Genomic DNA, 19,979 nt, shown 5'->3' on the forward strand with positions numbered 1-19,979 from the left:
TGTTCAGTCAGTATATGGATGAGGTTATAAAAACGATACAACATAGGACACTGGATGTTGGAGCATCCCTAACAAATGAGGGCAATGGAAACTCCATGTACTGTTGATCGCAGATGATACTATATTAAGTGAAGACTATGGGGAACTGCAGGGCTTGGTGAATGAATTTGGAAGTGTGTGTAAAAAACGAAATCTAAAGGTAAATGTAGGAAAGAGTAATGTTATGATCTTCGAGAGAAATGAAGTCACTAGTTATACAGTGAAGATGGATGATGCGGAAATGGAAAATGTGAGTCCATTTAAGTACCTGGGTAGTGTGATGAATAAGGATGGAAGTTTGGGGGGTGCTGTGCTTGAAAGGGTACACCAAGGAAAACAAAAAGCGGTGCCAAGGCACAGCAAACCCGTTCCCGGCAGTTACTTTAATGCTGACGTAAACACAACAGGATATCTAGTGAAAGATGTCACGTATCAGATTTGGAGTAAATCGGGTGAAAACTGACCATTTTATGCTCATTTGTAATTTTAGGCCCGACCCACCTGACACTGACACCTCTACTGCTAACTGGGAGGTGACCCCCCTGATGTAATGAGGTATGTTATGGGATGCAGTTTTGAAAGATGCACCTTTAGGTTTTTGTTTCATGTCAATATGGCGAATCTGAAAGGAGTTATGGCAAACAAAAAATATATATATTTTTACCCGTCTCCATTTTTCTTCTTTTACATTTTTTGGGCCGACAGCCTGGGCCTTGGCCCAGTTTAGCCCATCGCACTGGTAGTTTTCGAGTAAAGTTAATAGACAGACAGACAGTCAGACAAACAAACAAACCGACAAACAAAGTAAAAACAATACCTGTCCCCGAGCCCCTCCGGGCCGGGGACTGGTAAAAAGTTGCTGATTCTTTGAAAACAGTGATAAGAAACAGAGAAGTGAGCATACAAGTAAAAAGGTCGTTTCATGACAGTATTGTGATACCAACTCTAACATATGGAAATGAAGGTTAAGCCTCGTTGGAAGGACACAAGTCAAGAGTGAGAGCAGAGGAAATGAGTTATTTGAGAGGAGCATGTGGAGTCACATGGAGAGACAAACTGACGAGTGTGGAAGTGAAGGAGCATTGTGGTGCGGATGTGGATGTGACAGAAAACGTTAGGAGGAATACATTGTGGTTGTTTGGCTATGTGAAGAGGATGGAGAGCAAGAGACTAACGTGGAGAGTGTATGTGAGTGAGGTTAGGTGCAAAGGGGGAGGAAGGGAGGGGAAAGCCGAGGATGAGAAGAAGAGATGGAATGGAGAGGTATATGAGAGAGGGGGGTGTGAACTGGGAGCAGGGCAATGAAATGGCGGGGTACCGGGCGACATGGAGGCAAACTGCTTGTGGCCATCCCTTACGGGATTCAGGCGTCTGGTAATAGATAGATAGACAAATGTTGAAGAAGCCTGAAAAGGGTACTTCTTCCTTGTGGTAATAAATATGCATCAACACCTGTTCTTCATTCTGTGCATTTAAAAGAAATGTTCCAGAATCTGGCAAATTTTCTCGTGTAAATCAACTACAATGAACACCACTGGTTCATCGTGGAGACCTGAAAGTTCTTTGGATGAGTCAGCAGTCAGGGCATACAAAATTCCCATGTTTTCCTTGTAAGTGGGACAGCAGAGCCAAGGATTTACAGTGGGTTCAGAAGAAATGGCCAATAGAAAAAATCTACAGCTTGGTGCCAAGAACATCAATAACCCGAGCTTATTGAATCCAGTTAAACTGCTGCTACAACCGTTTCATATTAAGCTTGGATTAATGAAGCAGTATGTCAAAGCTATAACAAAAGATGAAGCCTGTTTTATATATTTGTGCTAAAAGTTTCCAGGTTTGTCTGAAGCTAAATTGAAAGGGAGCATATTTACTGAACCTGATATCAGAAAACTGATGGCTGATGCAGAATTTGATGGTGCGATGAACGACCTGGTACGAGAGGCTTGGGTATCATTCGAAGAAGTAATTTCTAAGTTTTTAGGTAACATTAAAGATCTAAATTACAAAGAAATTGTGAGAAATTTGTTGGTCAAGTTTAAGGGGCTGAGTTGCAACATGAGTCTCAAAGTTCACTTTTTGGATTCGAATTCGGAATTTTTCCCCGACAATCATGGAGCAGTGAGAGAAGAACAGGGTGAAAGTTTCCATCAGGACATCAGGGACATGGAAAGAAGGTACCGGGGACGTTGGGATGTCAGTATGATGGGGAACTATTGCTGGTTGATTACTAGGGACTCACCAGAAACAATGTACAATCGAGTGGCCACGAAACGAAGTTTTGGAGCAAAAAACTGTGAAGCTAAAAAGACTAGAGAAGTTACATGTGAGTAATGGAATATATAGTGTTGTTTCCTTTATGCATGTGTTTAAAAAATTACATTGACTGAATATTTTAATTTTCAGTTAATTTAGAACAATATTGTATAGATTTCAATCAACCTTCTTTTTACAGTAATTTGTTATTGAAATGTGATTCCATGGAAACATTTTAAATGTATTTTTATTGCAATAAAAAAAACTATTCAGAATTAAAACACTTTATTTTCAGACTTGCGTAAATGGAGAGGTCACCCAGTTTTGGTGCTCAGTTTGGCGAGTTGTGACATTTCTCAGTAATGTGGTGGCAAATTTTGAGAAGAAGGACTTGAGTAACATATATTATTATTCCACTATTATGGCAATCGACCATTGTAAATACATAAATAAAAAGTTATAAGGAATGCTGACGAAGGACAAGAAAATGATGATCAACCCTTTGCCTACTAGGAATTCCCTTGGCTGAACAAAATCATATAGTGTTTGTCGTAGTGAAATATCTATGTATACTATTAGCAGAGAATGGGTTCAAGAGGATAGTTTTCCAGCCTTTGACTGTTTGGATTTCTCTCAGTTGAACTAAATTATTAGGAAGTAGCAATCTAAAATTCCTCAATCCAACTACCTCAGTGAAAGGAATAATAATAATAATAATAATAATAATAATAATAATAATAATAAATAATAATGATAATAATAATAATAATATACTGAACTGTGATGAAATATTAACAATGTAATCCTAACCTTCCTGACCACAGATTTACAGTACTAATTATATGTGAAAATTAATATAATCTGCGATTATGACCCTGCCATTTCCCCTCGACCTTTGACCAATTGCTCTAAAAAGAAAAAAAAAGGCACTTGGTCAAAAGTAGGCTTACAACACTTCCACCTAGTTTAGTCCAAATTGTATCAAAACTGAGTTTTACTGTTTTCACACACACACACACACACACACACACACACACACACACACACACACACACACACACACACTCGTGTGTTTCGTGGACTGGTAAAAAAAAATCCTTTCCTGTACAGATGTTTTAACTGAGATTTTTCCTTTTTTTTTTAATTTCCCTCCAGATGTTTTAGTCAACATATTCCTTTCTAACGATATTCAGATAATCAAACAACTCTCTGCCCCAGTTTAGAATTTAATTTGCGTGTTTATGAACAAAATACGATTAAGCCATGGAAGACTACCAATTTTTTAAAGTAATAAGTGTTAATCAGGATGAGAGATAGTGCTGTATTGTTGAAGTTGAGATATTAATAACTAAGATGTTTCTTAAAGGAATTAATTCAGTAGCCTATACGTAGTGGATATCTTTGCGAGGATCTAACTATATTTAACAACACTCAGTGAAAAAGAAGGAGTTGATTTCAAGGAAGCAACAGGAACAAGGATCGGATTTTCGAAAAGACTGTCGGTAAAACTCCTTCCTGTAACTCAGAAATGTCTGCAGCAAAAACATGGAGAGCACAGAATCCCTTGCTCATATTCCAGACTCACACCTTAGTTTCGAGGGGAAAGCTATAAAAATTATAAATGATAATGTTCTTTTGTTTTACGGGAAAAGCAAAGTAATGAGAATGTGTCTTTTTCTCCCTGGAAAAAAAAAAAAAATCTGAGTTATGAGATGGAGTTGATCATAAGAGTGTTCATAAATCCCACCCAAAGTTGGCTGCTGCTAAAAGTTGACACACGTGACGGATCTTAAAATACTATGAAACATAGCAACATATCACTGGCCAGTAGAAGTGTCACCAGGTACGGGTCAAGATTTTCCAACCAAAGAACCTACCACATTTAATTATGTGTTGCCTGTACAGTCTTGGAATCACTATCTGTTGCACATTCTTCCAGAGCAGCACAGAAAGGTCTTCACCTACGGATTAACACGCCATTTTTAAGTTGTAACATCAGCAGTCTACCATCACACTATTCCCCACTCACAACAGTCTCGATAACAGTTAAAACAGAAGGGTCAGGTTTCCTTCCCATAAAATGGTCTGCGTCACTAACTGGTGTTGCCCCAGTGTCAGACTTTGTCAACCTATCAAGAAAAGTAAACGACAGAAGCATCATCATTTTTACCATGGTCTTCCTTACTTTTCTTACGGACAACCAAAACATTGACTAAGTTACTGTACATGCTGGGAACAAATTAGGTGAATCACCTTCCACTTGTATAATGCTCCCCTGTAACATAGGACTTGTGACACACGAGATGCTGTACGCACCTATGTTTTCCCAAAATCAGTAATAGTATGCGAAGAAGCATTGTCTGTGTGCGTGTGTCTGTCCTTAGTTGACCCCTTCGTATTTCAACATGCCATATATTAAAAGACGCGGAACGACGACCTGGCAACGATGATGTAAATTATAACTGCATGCGATCGATTGCGCATGAGCCACGAGCACTTTTGTACCCGATTTTTCATCAGACACTGGAAACCCTCTACAGGTCATACCATTGGATGGAATGGGTTGAAATTTCGCATGGGCGTGCCTGGTATGTTAAAGCAGATCCATGTCAAGTTTGGCGACAGTGCGTGTCGCGAAGGCAAGCTCTTAGCAGCCCGACTGGGCCGCTAAGTGCTTAACGGCCTATAAAGAAAATGACAACGGCACATGACTCCTACTTGAACATTACCTGTAACACATAAAACACATGTCTCTACCTAAGTAACTGACATGCACTGACCACCTGCCGTCTACAATAAACCATGTTCATTAGGGTCAGCGGAATTTGCGATGCCATTTGTTATCAGTAACAATGACGAACCATTATCCTGTATTAACAGTGAAAGGAGTAATTTCTACACTATTTACGGAAACAGCCTTCAGCTAGGAAACTTGAATATTTAGACTACTTAGGAGAGCCTCACTTTTGTTACTGTTTATATAGAAATACTCATATATTACTATGTTCGACAGAGTTGAGGCCAACATCACTAGCCCGTAAAACACCCTCCAGCCCATCATATGAGGTGTCAAACATAGACACGAAGACGACCGATTTGCCCTACGTTTTCATATTTACAGTATGTCACTTCTTCCCTGAAAACAATGATTCTGATATTAACATTATTACATTAGTAGTAATGTTAGCTTATATGTTAACCCATTTGCGCCCAGTGTCCTCTATAAATGATGGAAATGGGCAATTTCAACATTTAATAAAGAAGGGAACCCCGGGGTAGGGACCTATGAGCTTCTCCACCATGAGGCGATAGGTGGCGGGAGGTACGCTTAGGTCCCCTTCAGCAAAATCCCTAGCATAGGAACTCTGGGCACTAATGGGTTAATACTGTATAATAATGGTGAAAAAAACGACGACTAATTTTTAAAGATGTTTGATCTTGTGTTCTTTTATGGCACAAAAGTATCAGTCTTAATTAGGCACATGATTAGACCATACAGTATGTAAGTTCATTTCAAGACCCAGTGACAGGTATTGAAAATTATTTATTTGATCACTTTGTGCACCCAGCCGTGATGAGATGGCACGGTAAACAGTGGACTACGGTGCTCCTACATTGTTTGGTCTACTTCATGTCAGGAATATCGAAATCCTGGAGCACCCCTTCTCATTCCGGTAGTAACACATCCCATCAAGATATCCAAGTCACTACAAAGGAAGGGGAATGTCCCAGCAATGTTACAACACACCAAGCAATTACTCGGCATTTGCATTCTGCTTTTAAATGGTGCGTGCATTAAGCTGGATAATAATAGTATTATTCACCTCTGTATTGGAGATTTGTTCTTTTTTAACATTTTCTAAGAAACATAAGCCATTTCTCACCATTTAAGTTCTGTACAGTTGTTAAGATATTCTATATTCATTATAGATCTCTCCTATAGTAAAAGAATTAATATTATTGTTTTCTTGCTTTAAATTTACTTTTAAATGTGATTACAAGCACACTGAATGGGAGTACCATTTCATGACGTTAACAAAGGGCTGAGGACAGGAGTTAACGGTGAGATGAAGTGTATCAAAAGCTTGAAAAAAGAAAGCTGGAGATAGGAGAAATAAAGTAAAGGAGACGTTATCGTAGCCAAGATACAATACTGTTTCATATAATCACAGGAACGAGCTAAGGACTCAGGCTGATACTTAGATGCTGTGTATCAATAGGTAAACAAAATGGATTTAATACGATAAATAAAGAAATGTCATCGTACTGAAAAAGGTTGAAAGCCTCTGAATTATTGCTATTATTATCCAGGTAAAGAGATCAGAGAGGCGTGCGATACTGAGACGGAGTTGTATCAAAAGCTGAGCACGGGAAAACAATAAGACATCATAGCAAGAAAGATGATAAAAGTACTGTATTATTATTATTATTATTATTATTATTATTATTATTATCATTATTACTGTTATTATTATTATTATTATTATTATTATTATTATTATTACTGGGAGAGAGGCAAATGCTGAAATGGACCGTCTCAAACTTAGCTCAAATACTCAGGAGACAGTAAAAAAAAAAAAAAAGAAAAAAAAAAGAAAGAAAGAAAGAAACTGAAATGTCATCAGTGTTCAAACTGTTAAGAGTATTATTTTCATTATGCTGTTCAGGAGCTAACACAGGCAGATAACTGGGGGAAGTGCATCAAAAACTAAATACAATAGTGTAAAAGATATGAAGAACGAGTGAAAGCTCATCATAGTGAAAGGAATTAAGTGTATTTTTCCAACATTTTTATTTTTTCCTTATCCCAGTAAAAGGCTAATGACAGAGCCTGATGCTGACATGGAGTGGCTGGCAGCTCTGATCGACTGGGTGCTGACGGGGACCCTAGCTGAGTGCTCCCTGCTCCTGGCTCTTGATCGCAGTTATCTGGGTTCACCATTTATGCAACGCCTCCTCACACTGCCTCACCCGAAACAGGTTAGTGAGGCAAAATGGTAAGTTTGGGTATGGTTTTACACACACATTCACATAAACACACACACACACGCGAACTCACTCTCTCTCTCTCTCTCTCTCTCTCTCTCTCTCTCTCTCTCTCTCTCTCGATTTTCCAGGCGTTCCTAACATTCCAAACATAAATGTATATTCCATTCAGTAACCTATCACTCATATCCCTGTCTTGTACTGGAGCTTTCATAACACCATCCACTTTTCTTCCGTGTACTGCTCTGCTTTCTACTTTCTATGCATTTTCTTCCTTCACATTATACTGAATGTTTCCATCAAGTTTTGTGTAAATCGGACAAAAACTCTGTAGGTTCTGAACTGTTTGTATAAGAAAGAACTTCTTCGATTATCTTCAACTTTTCTACTCTTTTCTACTGAGTTTCGTCTGAGTATGCAGCTGACACTATTTTGAACTTTACTTCAGCTAATTTTGATTGTTCATTTTACAAACAAAATTACCTAAATATTGCCAAATATATCTGTATAGTTCATCGCTCCCTCAATGGTTCTTCAGAACCCAATGTATTTGACTTCATACCCACACAGCTGACCAACCTTAATCTCGCCTCTACCACTGAAATTACCATTTACAGCAATTTTAACGTCATTAATGTACAATGGATATTGCATTCTGCCAAGATTGACGATACTGGTCTAGAATAATGGCTGTTTCCAGAATCGTTTAATCTCACGCAATTGGTAAAACAATCGACCAGAATACCAGATATTCGTGACCATAACATCAATCTTTTGTATTTATTCGTGACAATTACCCCAGATCAAGACAGGGTAGAGGTACTGTCACCACTTAGATCTTCCGACCACAATCTCATCAAAACCTCATTAGTCAGTTGCCCCAAACCTCTCCCTTCTGAACCAGTCAGCATGGCACTTTCATGGGATAGACTGGGATGGATTTACAAATCATTTGACTGATATTCCATGACAGCCTTCCTTCTTCACTATTATCAGTTCTACCGAGTCCCATATTAATGACAATACAAGCTGGTATGGAATTTTTCATACCCAGTCAACGATTTACTAAAAGATCGAACTCGCCAAAAATGGTTTCATAGCAACTGTGATAGAACAACGACCCAAAAGTCCTTAACATATAACTTTTATTTGAAATAAAAAGAAAATATCTGAAACTCCCAATCACTTTAATATTGCTAGAAATCATGTAGAAGCGGTAATAAATCTAGCCGTATCAAACTTTCTTCATAACCAAGCATCGAATCAGTTATGCAATTGAATATTCTGGTCAACTCTCATTTCTTTAAATAATTGCTTTAAGAAGTCGTATCTCAAAACTCTACTAGAATCTTCCGATGTAAACATAAATGACCCACGTGGAAAAGTGAACAATCCTTGCTCGTACGTTTTCTACCTCAGAGGAAGTCAGTCAGAACGTCCCTGTACTAGAACTTGAACCCCCCTGAAATTGCTCCACTTAAATACAAACTAGATACGTAAAATCCACACTGGAAAATTTACCAGCGAGCAAAGCTCCAAATCCAGATGGAATTCCTCCAATCGTTTTGAAAGTGTTCCCCAGAACTTGCTCCTGTTCTAGATAAATTCTTCAGACTATGCATACCTACTTTTTCATTCCCAAATTCTTGGAAAGAAGCCAATATCCACCCAGTTCCGAAGAAAAGAAGTTCCTCTAACCTCTCTGATTACAGACCAATAGCCGTTACATCTTCTCTTGATATAGTATTTGAGACTAAGCAATAAGCACACTGTTAAATATCTTCAATCCAACAACTTAATTTGTGATACTATCGTTTTCGCCACGAAGATGTACTCCATCTCTTGACCCATACCATCCATCAGTAAACTGAACACAACGGAGAAACCCACGTAGTAGCCCTTTGATATTTCTAAAGCGTAAGTATTGCACCGCTCCCAAGTATGGCCTACCATTTTTGTTCCACTTACTTCTCATATCACAGCGACACAAAGATAAGAGTATAGGTAGATGATGTATATTCCAATTTCCACCCGATTAATGCCGGCTTGACACAAGGCTGAGTCATGGATCCAACAGTATTCCTGATTCAGATTAATGACTTCATATCTTATCTGTGATCTACCACCCATAATCCTATTCACCCACATGCAGATGATTGAACACATCACATTTCTTTCACACTTAAACATCCATTCACAAAGTTAAATATCTCTAACTCGCAACTCACTATAACAATCTCCATAAATTAACACTAATCTAAGATCACTGAATAGGAACAAAACAACACTGTCTCATTTAATGCTACGAAAACTAAAAACATACAATTTACTAATAAACAGTTAGTCTGATTCCTATATTACCTTCATTGCAACTAAAATTTCTGTCTCAACAAGTATTGAAATTCTTGGTGTTTCACTGAACAGTACCCTCAGCTGGATCTCTCATGTTAGATCACTTTCTGAAACCGCTTCAGAGAAACTTGGATTATTGTACAGAATCCGTAACTTCTTCAGTGATGAGCAGTTAGCTATAATTCACAAGAATCATGTGCATTCTCAGCTGAAATATTGCTCACCTATGTGGAGTGATAAGGAAATGTTTCACAAAAACAACTGGACAAAACTCAGGGCAAGTCTGGAAAAATTATTAATAACCCTACAATTAAAAATGAACTACCACCTTTGCAGGTGAGAGGGAATGTTGCCTGTGTTGCATTATTATACAAATACTTTTATGGCAAATGCAAACTCGAAACTGTATCTATTTCTGCCACCTCTAAATACTTTTCCATATGCCACATGGGCGTCTTGTAACCCTCATGACTGGACTGTCACACTGCTGTGTAACAGAACTTCTCCTTATCAGGATTCTTTCTTTCCCCGAACTGCATCTAAATAGAACTCGCTTCCCCAGATTGGTTTTCCCCCAAACTTCAGACTACACCAGTTAAGTCCAACTGTTACAGATTTTTTATGAATGGAGGACACCTATAATTGTCATAAAAGACTTTGTAGTTACTTGTAGTGGAGTTTTATATATATTAGACTTGTGGGCGAGCGGTTGTTATATTTGAGTAGCTTGTAAGTAGATAATATTCTTTCCCATTTGTCATGTAGTGACAGGAGAGGTAAAGAATAGTATGGGACTATTTTTATTTGTCTTGGAAATATTAACAAAGTCTCTCACATAGAGCAGAGTATAAAGTAGAGTCCCGCTAGCTATATCTCTGTCTCGCTCTCTCTCTGTCTCTCTCTCAAGTTGCTAAGCCCTTCTCCCTGCGACCTGTCTGTTGTATGGCTAGCTTCTTTCAGAAGCTCTCTTTCCTAAATTCTGGTGCAACAGGAGACGTATCACGTGTGTTCCTTGTAAGTGGAAAGTTCTAGAAGCCTGTGTGTGAGTATGTGTGTATGTGTGTGTATGGTCACTAGGCGCTGTCATGTGCCTATAAAGCATTTCTTGAGTTAAGAGTGTGTAAGCATGTTTAGCATTGCTCGATTCTCGCAGACACAATACCTTCTCATCATCTGACTCCCTGCTTCTATCTGTCTCTCTATCTATCTATCTATTATGATTTGTAATTATAATATGGAGTCCTAACATATTGCTCGGTCACGCGAAAATGGCGTACCATCGACAATTAATAGTCCTAACATATTAATACATATTATATACACATTATAATGAACTTATAAGCTAATTAAGTGAAATACATAATATTGTAAAAGTAACATAATCGTATGAATATTGTATACATATAATATTTATAGTAAATAGTGATTATTTAGTAATATTACATTTTAAACAAGTTGTATACATATTTGAATAAATGCATTAAAAGTAAATTATTTAACTGTAATACAGTATGTACTTGGGTTATTGTAGTGAAATGCATAATTGTGTTGGCCTTATAACTGTAGTTACATTTTGTTAATGCAACTGTTACATAAGTGTCTTGGCCTTATAATTGTAGTTAAAGTTACATAAAAGTTACATCTTGTTAATGCAACTGTTAATTGGCAAAGTGTAACATAATGCTATCGTTTGTCGTTACATAATTGTTACATATTGTTTGTAGTTACATAATTGTAGTTAAAGTTACATAAAAGTTACATCTTGTTAATGCAACTGTTACATAAATGGTACATATTGTTTGTAGTTACATAATTGTAGCAAGTGCAACATAATGCAATCGTTTGTCGTTACATAATTGTTACATATCGTTTGTAGTTACATAATTGTAATAAGTGTAACATAATGCAATCGTTTGTCATTACATAATTGTTACATATTGTTTGTAGTTACATAATTGTAGTTAAAGTTACATAAAAGTTACATCTTGTTAATGCAACTGTTACATAAATGGTACATATTGTTTGTAGTTACATAACTGTAGCAAGTGTAACATAATGCAATTGTTTGTCGTTACATAATTGTTACATATCGTTTGTAGTTACATAATTGTAGCAAGTGTAACATAATGCAATCGTTTGTAGTTACATAATTGTAATAATTGCAGTCCTGACATATGAATCCGGTCATGCTGCGGTCGATGATAGTGATGATGTGTCATGCCACTTGCTTGTGGAGACAACAATTTGCTTTTTTGTTTGTAGTTTATGTGGTATTTTGACATATGTAGTAACACTTACACTTATTTTCACTTGTTTGTTTTGTGATCTTACTCTATTTCTCTTTTTTCTTTCTTACTTTTTCTTTCTTTTTTTTTTTTTTTTGTATGTGTTGATTTTCTATAGTTTGTTTTTCTTCGCTTATGTACGCTTCTTCTATGTTGTTCATGGTTGCATAATTACTGGCTAATTTCCTTGATATACTTTTTTAAAGTTTAGTTTATATTGCACAGATTTTATTGAAAATGATATTATATAGCCCCATATTTTGTTATTTTATATAAAAAAAATATATACACTATATACAGTATTAACTATATACACTGACTTGTTGTTCACTTGTACCTATCGTGAGTAATATGTGTGTCAGCACTGTGTGGAAATCATTGTCTTCACGATTGTGTTGAAGATGTTCACTCTTGCTAACGTCATTTGTGTTGGCCTTTTTTTATTCTCTAGTTTACCTTGTAACTTAATTTATCTGTTTCCACTAGGTAGTTTTAATTAATAAATGTTTAATAGAGTTCTTTTGATCGCTCACTGAGTAACTGTGATGGTATATTTTCTTTATTACTTTGTAGATGTAATAATGTATAGTTGTATGTACGAAACACGTACTTTGCGTAGGTATAAATGGTAACACTCGTTGGTAGTAAATAAATGTTATAATAAATGAATATATACAGTGTAGAATATTTATTGTTGGTGATTATTTAGTGTTTGAGTTATGCAGATAACTGAAGTAAGTATGTGTATTTAAGCTGTAACTATACAGCACGTTTTATATGTTTGTGCAGAAGCTTATTGTCTATCACTGTGTATTGTATAAATGAAGTTACTCACTAATTTTTACCGTGGTGGGAATGGTGTGTGTGGTGGTGCAGGTGGTGTGTTGACCGACGTGGCGTATTTTCAGCAAGCACGCATGATGACGTCGACTTCCCACACTGGTAGCTGTGGTGAGTGAATGAGTAGCGATGAGTAACTTGAGTGAAGACGAGTGAGTAAGATGAGTTGTGAATATGAACTTGGTGTTTGCTTCGTCGTCTTGACCTCTTCACTCCTGCGTAAGTGTTGGGGGTTGGGTGGATGTAGCAGAGAGAGGAGGGTGAGGTCTGGTGGTTATGAGTTGTGCCTCATTCTTCGTTTGTTTGTTCCGTTTTTCTTTGTCGATGTTTTCTCGGTCCTTTTTCCTTGTGATTTACTCGTTGTAGGATTAAGACTGCCGCTACTTGTAGGTGCGTGTAGAAGATTATACAGACGACTCGTAGAGTTGTTAATTGTAGTTGATTGTAGATGGTTGTAGTTCGCTGGTTCGTCATAGGAATTGCAAGATCGTATCAATATTTTGTTGAACTACTTGCAAGGCGTCGTGTGATCACTTCTAAATCAGCGTGATGATCATGGAGACGGAGGGGGCTGGTTGGAGAGAATTGTCAGGAGCTGGTTGTGTTGTTGGTTGTGAGAGTTTTTTTTTTTTTTTTTTCAATCTTGATATTTTGTAGTAATTCACTGTTGATTCGTAGACGAGGTTCGTATACGATCGCTGCTACCAAATGTCATAAAAGACTTTGTAGTTACTTGTAGTGGAGTTTTATATATATTAGACTTGTGGGCGAGCGGTTGTTATTTTTGAGTAGCTTATAAGTAGATAATCTTCTTTCCCATTTGTCATGCAGTGACAGGAGAGGTAAAGAATAGTATGGGACTATTTTTATTTGTCTTGGAAATATTAACAAAGTCTCTCACATAGAGCAGAGTATAAAGTAGAGTCCCGCTAGCTATCTCTCTGTCTCGCTCTCTCTCTGTCTCGCTCTCTCTCTGTCTCTCTCTCAAGTTGCTAAGCCCTTCTCCCTGCGACCTGTCTGTTGTATGGCTAGCTTCTTTCTGAGCTCTCTTTCCTAAATTCTGGTGAAACAGGAGACGTATCACGTGTGTTCCTTGTGATTGGAAAGTTCTAGAAGCCTGTGTGTGAGTATGTGTGTATGTGTGTGTATGGTCACTAGGTGCTGTCGTGTGCCTATAAAGCATTCCTTGAGTTAAGAGTGTGTAAGCATGTTTAGCATTGCTTGATTCTCGCAGACACAATACCTTCTCATCATCTGACTCCCTGCTTCTATCTGTCTCTCTATCTATCTATCTATCATGATTTGTAATTATAATATGGAGTCCTAACATAATCTGATGTTTAGATTTTTTTTTCTTCCTATTTTCTTTTGCAAAAAAAAAAAAAAATGTTATTTTGTTTATTCATGGATTGAAATTATATTTTGTCATGTGATCTTGGACTCTGACAATAAGTTTAGTGTATGGACCATATCCATTATGTCTCTTCAGATATCGTAATACTTCTCCCTTAGCGATTTATTCTGTACACTACACCTCACTGTCCTCGTGTACACGTGTGTGATTGATGCAGAGTGTGTCGACATTATAAGCACCTGAATAACATAAATGACAACGATTCCTTGTAATATAAAAGATAAGTAGCCAAGGAAAGGGTATTATTTCCCATACCACTCAGAATAGGTCGCCTGATCAATATAAAACTTTTATAAGTTGAGCTTGCCCGGAATCGTGCTAAGTCTGTTCTTCGCTCTGGTAAAAATAATTCCATCCGTACAAAATGCTCTCAACTCTCTAACTCGAATTCTTCCCGCTCCTTCTGGCACCTTGCCAAAAACCTTTCTAACAACTTTACCTTATCATCCTTCCCTCTCTTTTCTACTTTGATGGCTGTGTAGCTATTTCTTTTACTGATAAAGCAGATCTCTTTGCTCAGACTTTCTCCTCCAATTCCACCTTAGACGATTCCTGTGCTGTTCCTCCATCACTTCCCTCCTCTGACTTCCTCATGGCTGACATAAAATTTCTTCAGCTGATGTATTTTCTGCCATCACAGGCCTCAATACCAATAAGGCATATGGGGCTGATGGAGTCCCTCCTGTTGTTCTCAAGAACTGTGCTTCTGTGCTTACACCATGCCTAGGCAAACTCTTTCGCCTTTGTCTATCAACTTGTACATTTCCTTCTTGCTGGGAGTGTGCTCTCATTCAGCCAGTCCCAAAGAAGGGTGACCATTCCCAGCCTTCAAACTATCGTCCAATCGCTTTAAAATCATGTATCTCAAAAGTTTTCGAGTCTATTCTTAATAGAAAAATTTTAAAGCATCTTTCCTATCACAACCTTCTTTCTGATCGTCAGTATGGGTTCCGTCAGGGACGCTCCACAGGCGATCTTCTCACCTACCATTCAGACTCCTGGTCATCCTCCTTTCGGGACTTTGGCGAAAGCTTTGTCATTGCACTTGACATCTCAAAGGCTTTCGATAGAGTCTGGCATAAATCTTTAATTTCCAAACTGCCTTCTTACGGTTTCTATCCTTCTAGCTGTGCCTTCATCTCTATCTTCCTTTCTGATTGTTCTGTAGCCGCTGTTGTAGACGGCCATCGTTCTTCTCCTAGATCTATTAACAGTGGTGTTCCTCTGGGCTCTGTCCTATCACCAACTCTCTTCCTTTTATTCATCAATGACCTTCTAAGCTGTACATCTAACCCTTTTCCATTCATACGCTGATGACTCCACCCTTCACCTTTCCATATGATTCCCACAACGTCCATCTCAGCAGTTACTTCACCAAACAAGAGATGAGGCTATGGCACACCTAATATCTGACTTGGCTCTCTGACTGAAGTAAAAATAATCTGGTTGTTTTTAATGCATCAAAGACTCAGTTTTTGCGCCTATCAACCCGACAAAATCTTCAACAGGTATACCCACTAATGTTTAATAATATTCAGCTTAATCCTGCATCATCCTTGAACTTGCTTGGGGTTTCATTTACTCGGGACTTATCTTGGAAAGATCATATTACATCTCTTGTAAAATCTGCTTCCAAGAGATTGAGTGTGCTAAGTCAACTCCGTTCCTTCTTTACCCCTGTACAATTGTTGACTCTATACAGGGGTTTCATCCGCCCATGCGTGGAGTACAACTCTCATGTGTGGGGAGGCTCCCCACATACTGTACAGCTCTTCTCAATGGGGTGGAGTCAAAGGCTTTTTGTCTCATTAACTCTCCCCCTTCAACCTCTGTCTCTTTGCCACACTGTTGCATCTTTATCTCTTTTTGATCGCTACTTTAGTGGTCACTGTTCCTCTGAACTGTCTGCAAACATTCTTCCACCTCTATGACGGGCTCATAGCAACCATCTACCAGCAAACTCACCCCTTTTCTGTCCAACTCTCTAATGCAAGAGGTAACCGTTACTCCCAGTCCTTCATTTATGCAACAGGTCAGCTCTGGAACTCTCTCCCTCTGTCTGTATTTCCTGCTTCCTATGATCTCCAGTCTTTCAAATGCAGTGTGTCCAGGCATCTCGAAATGAATGGATCTGGAATTTAGCTCTCTCTTGTATTTCGTATTTCTCTTGGAAGGAACAGTTTTGTTGGCTCGTTGCCTTTGGTTCCTTCTTCCTCACATAAAAAAAAAAATGTAATCTTGACTTTTGACTTTGATTTCTCAGACATTTCCCAAAATAAAATCCCTGTATCATTGCCTTGCCCAGAACCGTTCCTCCAAGTTCGGTTTTAACCAGATGAAAATTATTCAGCTTTGGATTTGGCATGTGACCTTGACTAATGTCGTATTGTCCTCTTAGAAATACGCCAACTCTCTGAATGCCCTTAACACTTCCACAATGTCTGATCTGTATAATCTGAAAACTAGGGTTTTTATATACACAGGGATATGGTCTGAACTTTGACCTTGCCCTGCAACCTTGATCTATGACTTTTGTTTTCAACATGGAATAACTTCGTTTATCTTTTACCGTCAACATTTCCACCAAGTTTGACGAAAATCATATTTGCATCAGACACATTACATGTGCAAGGATATATGCAAAAAAAAAAAAAATCTTCACATGTTCTGCTACTGACTCCGCTATGCTGTGACCTGTCCCTTGAAATGCAAAGGTTAACAAACTCGGCTGATGATACAGGCATCTGAGAGTGTGCGATATCATTGGGGTGAAGGTGGGTCGATTCCTAAACCAACCGTAAGACTTCTGAGTCAAGATTTCTTTATCCTAGTTCTGTTAGTAAGTACAACTGACCATAGATTTTGGATCGTACAGTGCATTGACGTTTGGATGTCATGATCTGGAAGAGTATTTGGGTTCTTCACTTGTCACCCAAGAAGATGGATACATGTTAGTGTCAGGTGGTGGTAGTGAGGGAGGCAAAGAACTAACTACCAGGCACTAAGCTGGTATGGAAAGTGAAGTATATGGATCACCCTATAGGCAATACTGTATTCTTGATGTTGCAAGTATTCCACACACACACACACACACACACACACACACACACACACACACACACACATTTGCTCACAAATGTAACCACAGTTAGTCAGTTTTCCATGCCTCCCACCCACCCTTGTCCAACCCCCCTACTGTTGACAGGCCAAACTGTATATACAGGGACACAGCTTCTGACAGAGATGTCTAGAGTCTGAAGAAGCCCAAAACAGAGCTGAACGTTACACACCAAAAAGTTAGGGTACCTTTAACCCTCCGCGTCCCACTGACGCATATATACGTCCGAACGTTTTGTCAGTGTGAGTCCCATTGACGTATATAAACGCGCAGCAATTGCAAAGTCTGTCATTTGCAAATTTTTCAAATTTCGTGCTTGATTTTTGGTACATTTACACGGGACACCTTCCTCTACAAGGTGCCAGGCAGGGACAATGCCTTACCCCCGCATGACCTCCCCCCACCCCGCACGCCATTGTCTCGGCAATTCAGCTGTTACCAGTGACATGGCCATTAAAGACATGTTGTGCCACGGTACGAAATTTAAGGCCAAAGTGATTCCCCAATCGATGACAATGTGAAGGACAAAGTTTACATAACATTAGAGGAAGAAACAGTTAGAAATGATGATCAGGTAATGTCGCCAAAAAAGGTCAGGTATGTTGATGTGTTTGGTGAGTGAAAGAATGCTTATATTGCCTATATTACTGTGTGAAAACCAATATACTCTCGTACTACAAATAAATTCGTACCAAATAAATTAATACTGTTTATGAGTGGTGTGGAATAGTAACCCTCCCATAGAACTTGTTTTCTTTGGAGCCAGCCTGATAGAAAACCCAGTAAGGTAAGGGGTACTGCTACCTGTATTCAGTATTTTAAACCTCAGGTGAGTGATTTAGATATGACTTTTCGATGTTTTTCACCAAAAGCGGAGGTTTGAGCCAAAATTTTTTTTTTTCCAAAATTGGTCGGGACAGGGGGGAGTCAGTGGTGGAAAATCGGTCAGGATGGGGCGGGTTAAACCATGCTTTGATTGACCATACTATATACTTGTCTGTGTCAGGTCATGGTAGTGAGGGAATTAAATAAACTGTTGACAGTGATCTGGGATGGAAAGAGGAGCATGTTATAAAGACCACCCTGCATGTTTTCAGGTTGTGGTTGTGAGGGAGGCAAAGGATCTACTGACAGTGCTGTGGACTGGAAAGATGTGTCGAGTTTATCTCTTCCTGCTGCACAACCCTCAACTTCTGCTATCGTTTGGTGATGAGAACCTCAGAGCCTGGGATTACTACAGCAAGTGAGTATTTTCAACATTTTGATCAACAACATTTACGAAGAGAAGGCGAAAAGGGCGAGACTTCATTGGTACAGACGTGTAGTAGGTGTGTTCGAAGTTATGCTCAAGGGAATCAATTTCAAAGCAGGTAAACTGCTACAACTGTACCGAGAGCCTGAAAATTAATACAAAATTACCTGAAGAGTAATGTAAACATTTGACTGTAAAGGATGATAGTTTCAAGAATAGTCGAAGTACAGTACATTCCCCTAGTACGCGAGTATATGGGCGGCAGAAGACGGCCCATAGTAGGAATTTGCGTAGTCTGTACACATAAACTTATGGAAAAAATTACATATGGGCGGCACCCCCCTTCATGGGCAACCCTTGATACTCCAGGCCTAAGTACTGTACTGTACAGGGGAAATATCTAAGACATATTATCTAAGATAAAGTAAACCAACAAGATTATGGCTTTACTAAGTCTACAAGGATATGGCTTAACTATACAAACAAGAATATGGCTGATCACCTTAACCCAGGAAGACAATAGGCCTGATGGAGGTAAGAAGGGGATCCGAGGCAGGATGAGGCACTTAGCGTGCATCTCCTGCATCACCCACCACACCACCCGACACACCACCTTCCTCACCACTCTCATCACCAGCACTTTCGTCATTTTCACTACGTAATGCACTCACTTCGTTCATAAACCCTTCAAAGTCTCTTTCTGACACCTTAGACATTGCATCATCCTCTTGATCCTCCACAGGATATGGCTCTTCTGATGCTGAAGGGAATGATTCCTCACTTTCTTGAAGCCAAAGGTAACGAGTGTTGAGGGTTTGCTTCCGTCTGTTTACTTCCTGCTTGTGTTTGTCTGTGTAGTAGCGGAAGGTTCTGTCCATTGAACCCATCACCTCCTCCAATCACAACTGAGAGCATTCGATGTCCTTGAATTCTTCCTTGAAATTATCAAGGGCACACAGCACACAACTCATCTCCATCATGGACAAATCTTTGCTCTCTATCACTGATGTTGCTGGCTTTTCTGCTGCGATCTCCTGCTCTGCATCGGCCTCGTCCACTCGTTGCACGACTTCCTGGGGTTCCTGCTCCATTGTTGCCGAATATAAGCCCCTGATCTCCTCCAGCATGACGGCCTGAAACCAGGCACAGTCCTTGAGGTTGAATGACCGCCAAAAAGCCATAACAGTCTTATCTGGAGTTGAAGCTGGTGGTGCAGGTGAAGCAGGTGAAGCGGGTGGCAAGTCCAAACCATCCTCAGTGTCCATGGCATCACTTCCAGCTGTGTCCAAGTCAAGAATTGCCTGCAGTTCCCTAGAGCTGTCGGTCTTGCTGCGGAGATGATTGTAAAGGCATTGGTGGTATAGCTGCTTAACCATTGCAATTAACTCCTGGTCTAGCAGTTGGATGAGAGAGGTCATGCTGGGTGCCTAAAAACAATCT

General features: G+C 39.0%; 1 protein-coding gene across 1 annotated transcript in view; it reads left to right on the plus strand.

Moving 5' to 3' along the window:
• The window catches only part of LOC145396976 (glutamate receptor ionotropic, NMDA 1-like), a 179,406-nt gene that overhangs the window by 74,487 nt on the left and 84,940 nt on the right, over positions 1 to 19,979 (plus strand). Inside the window, exons 2-3 of the mRNA XM_080270206.1 lie at positions 7,104 to 7,272; positions 18,385 to 18,530. Of these exons, the coding sequence (XP_080126332.1) occupies positions 7,104 to 7,272; positions 18,385 to 18,530 (315 nt within the window). The remainder of the gene's footprint in view (positions 1 to 7,103; positions 7,273 to 18,384; positions 18,531 to 19,979) is intronic.

The sequence above is a fragment of the Coenobita brevimanus genome, chromosome 40 (assembly GCF_032717465.1).
Source record: "Coenobita brevimanus isolate Jiangsu-jjx chromosome 40, ASM3271746v2, whole genome shotgun sequence".
Lineage (NCBI taxonomy): Eukaryota > Metazoa > Arthropoda > Malacostraca > Decapoda > Coenobitidae > Coenobita > Coenobita brevimanus.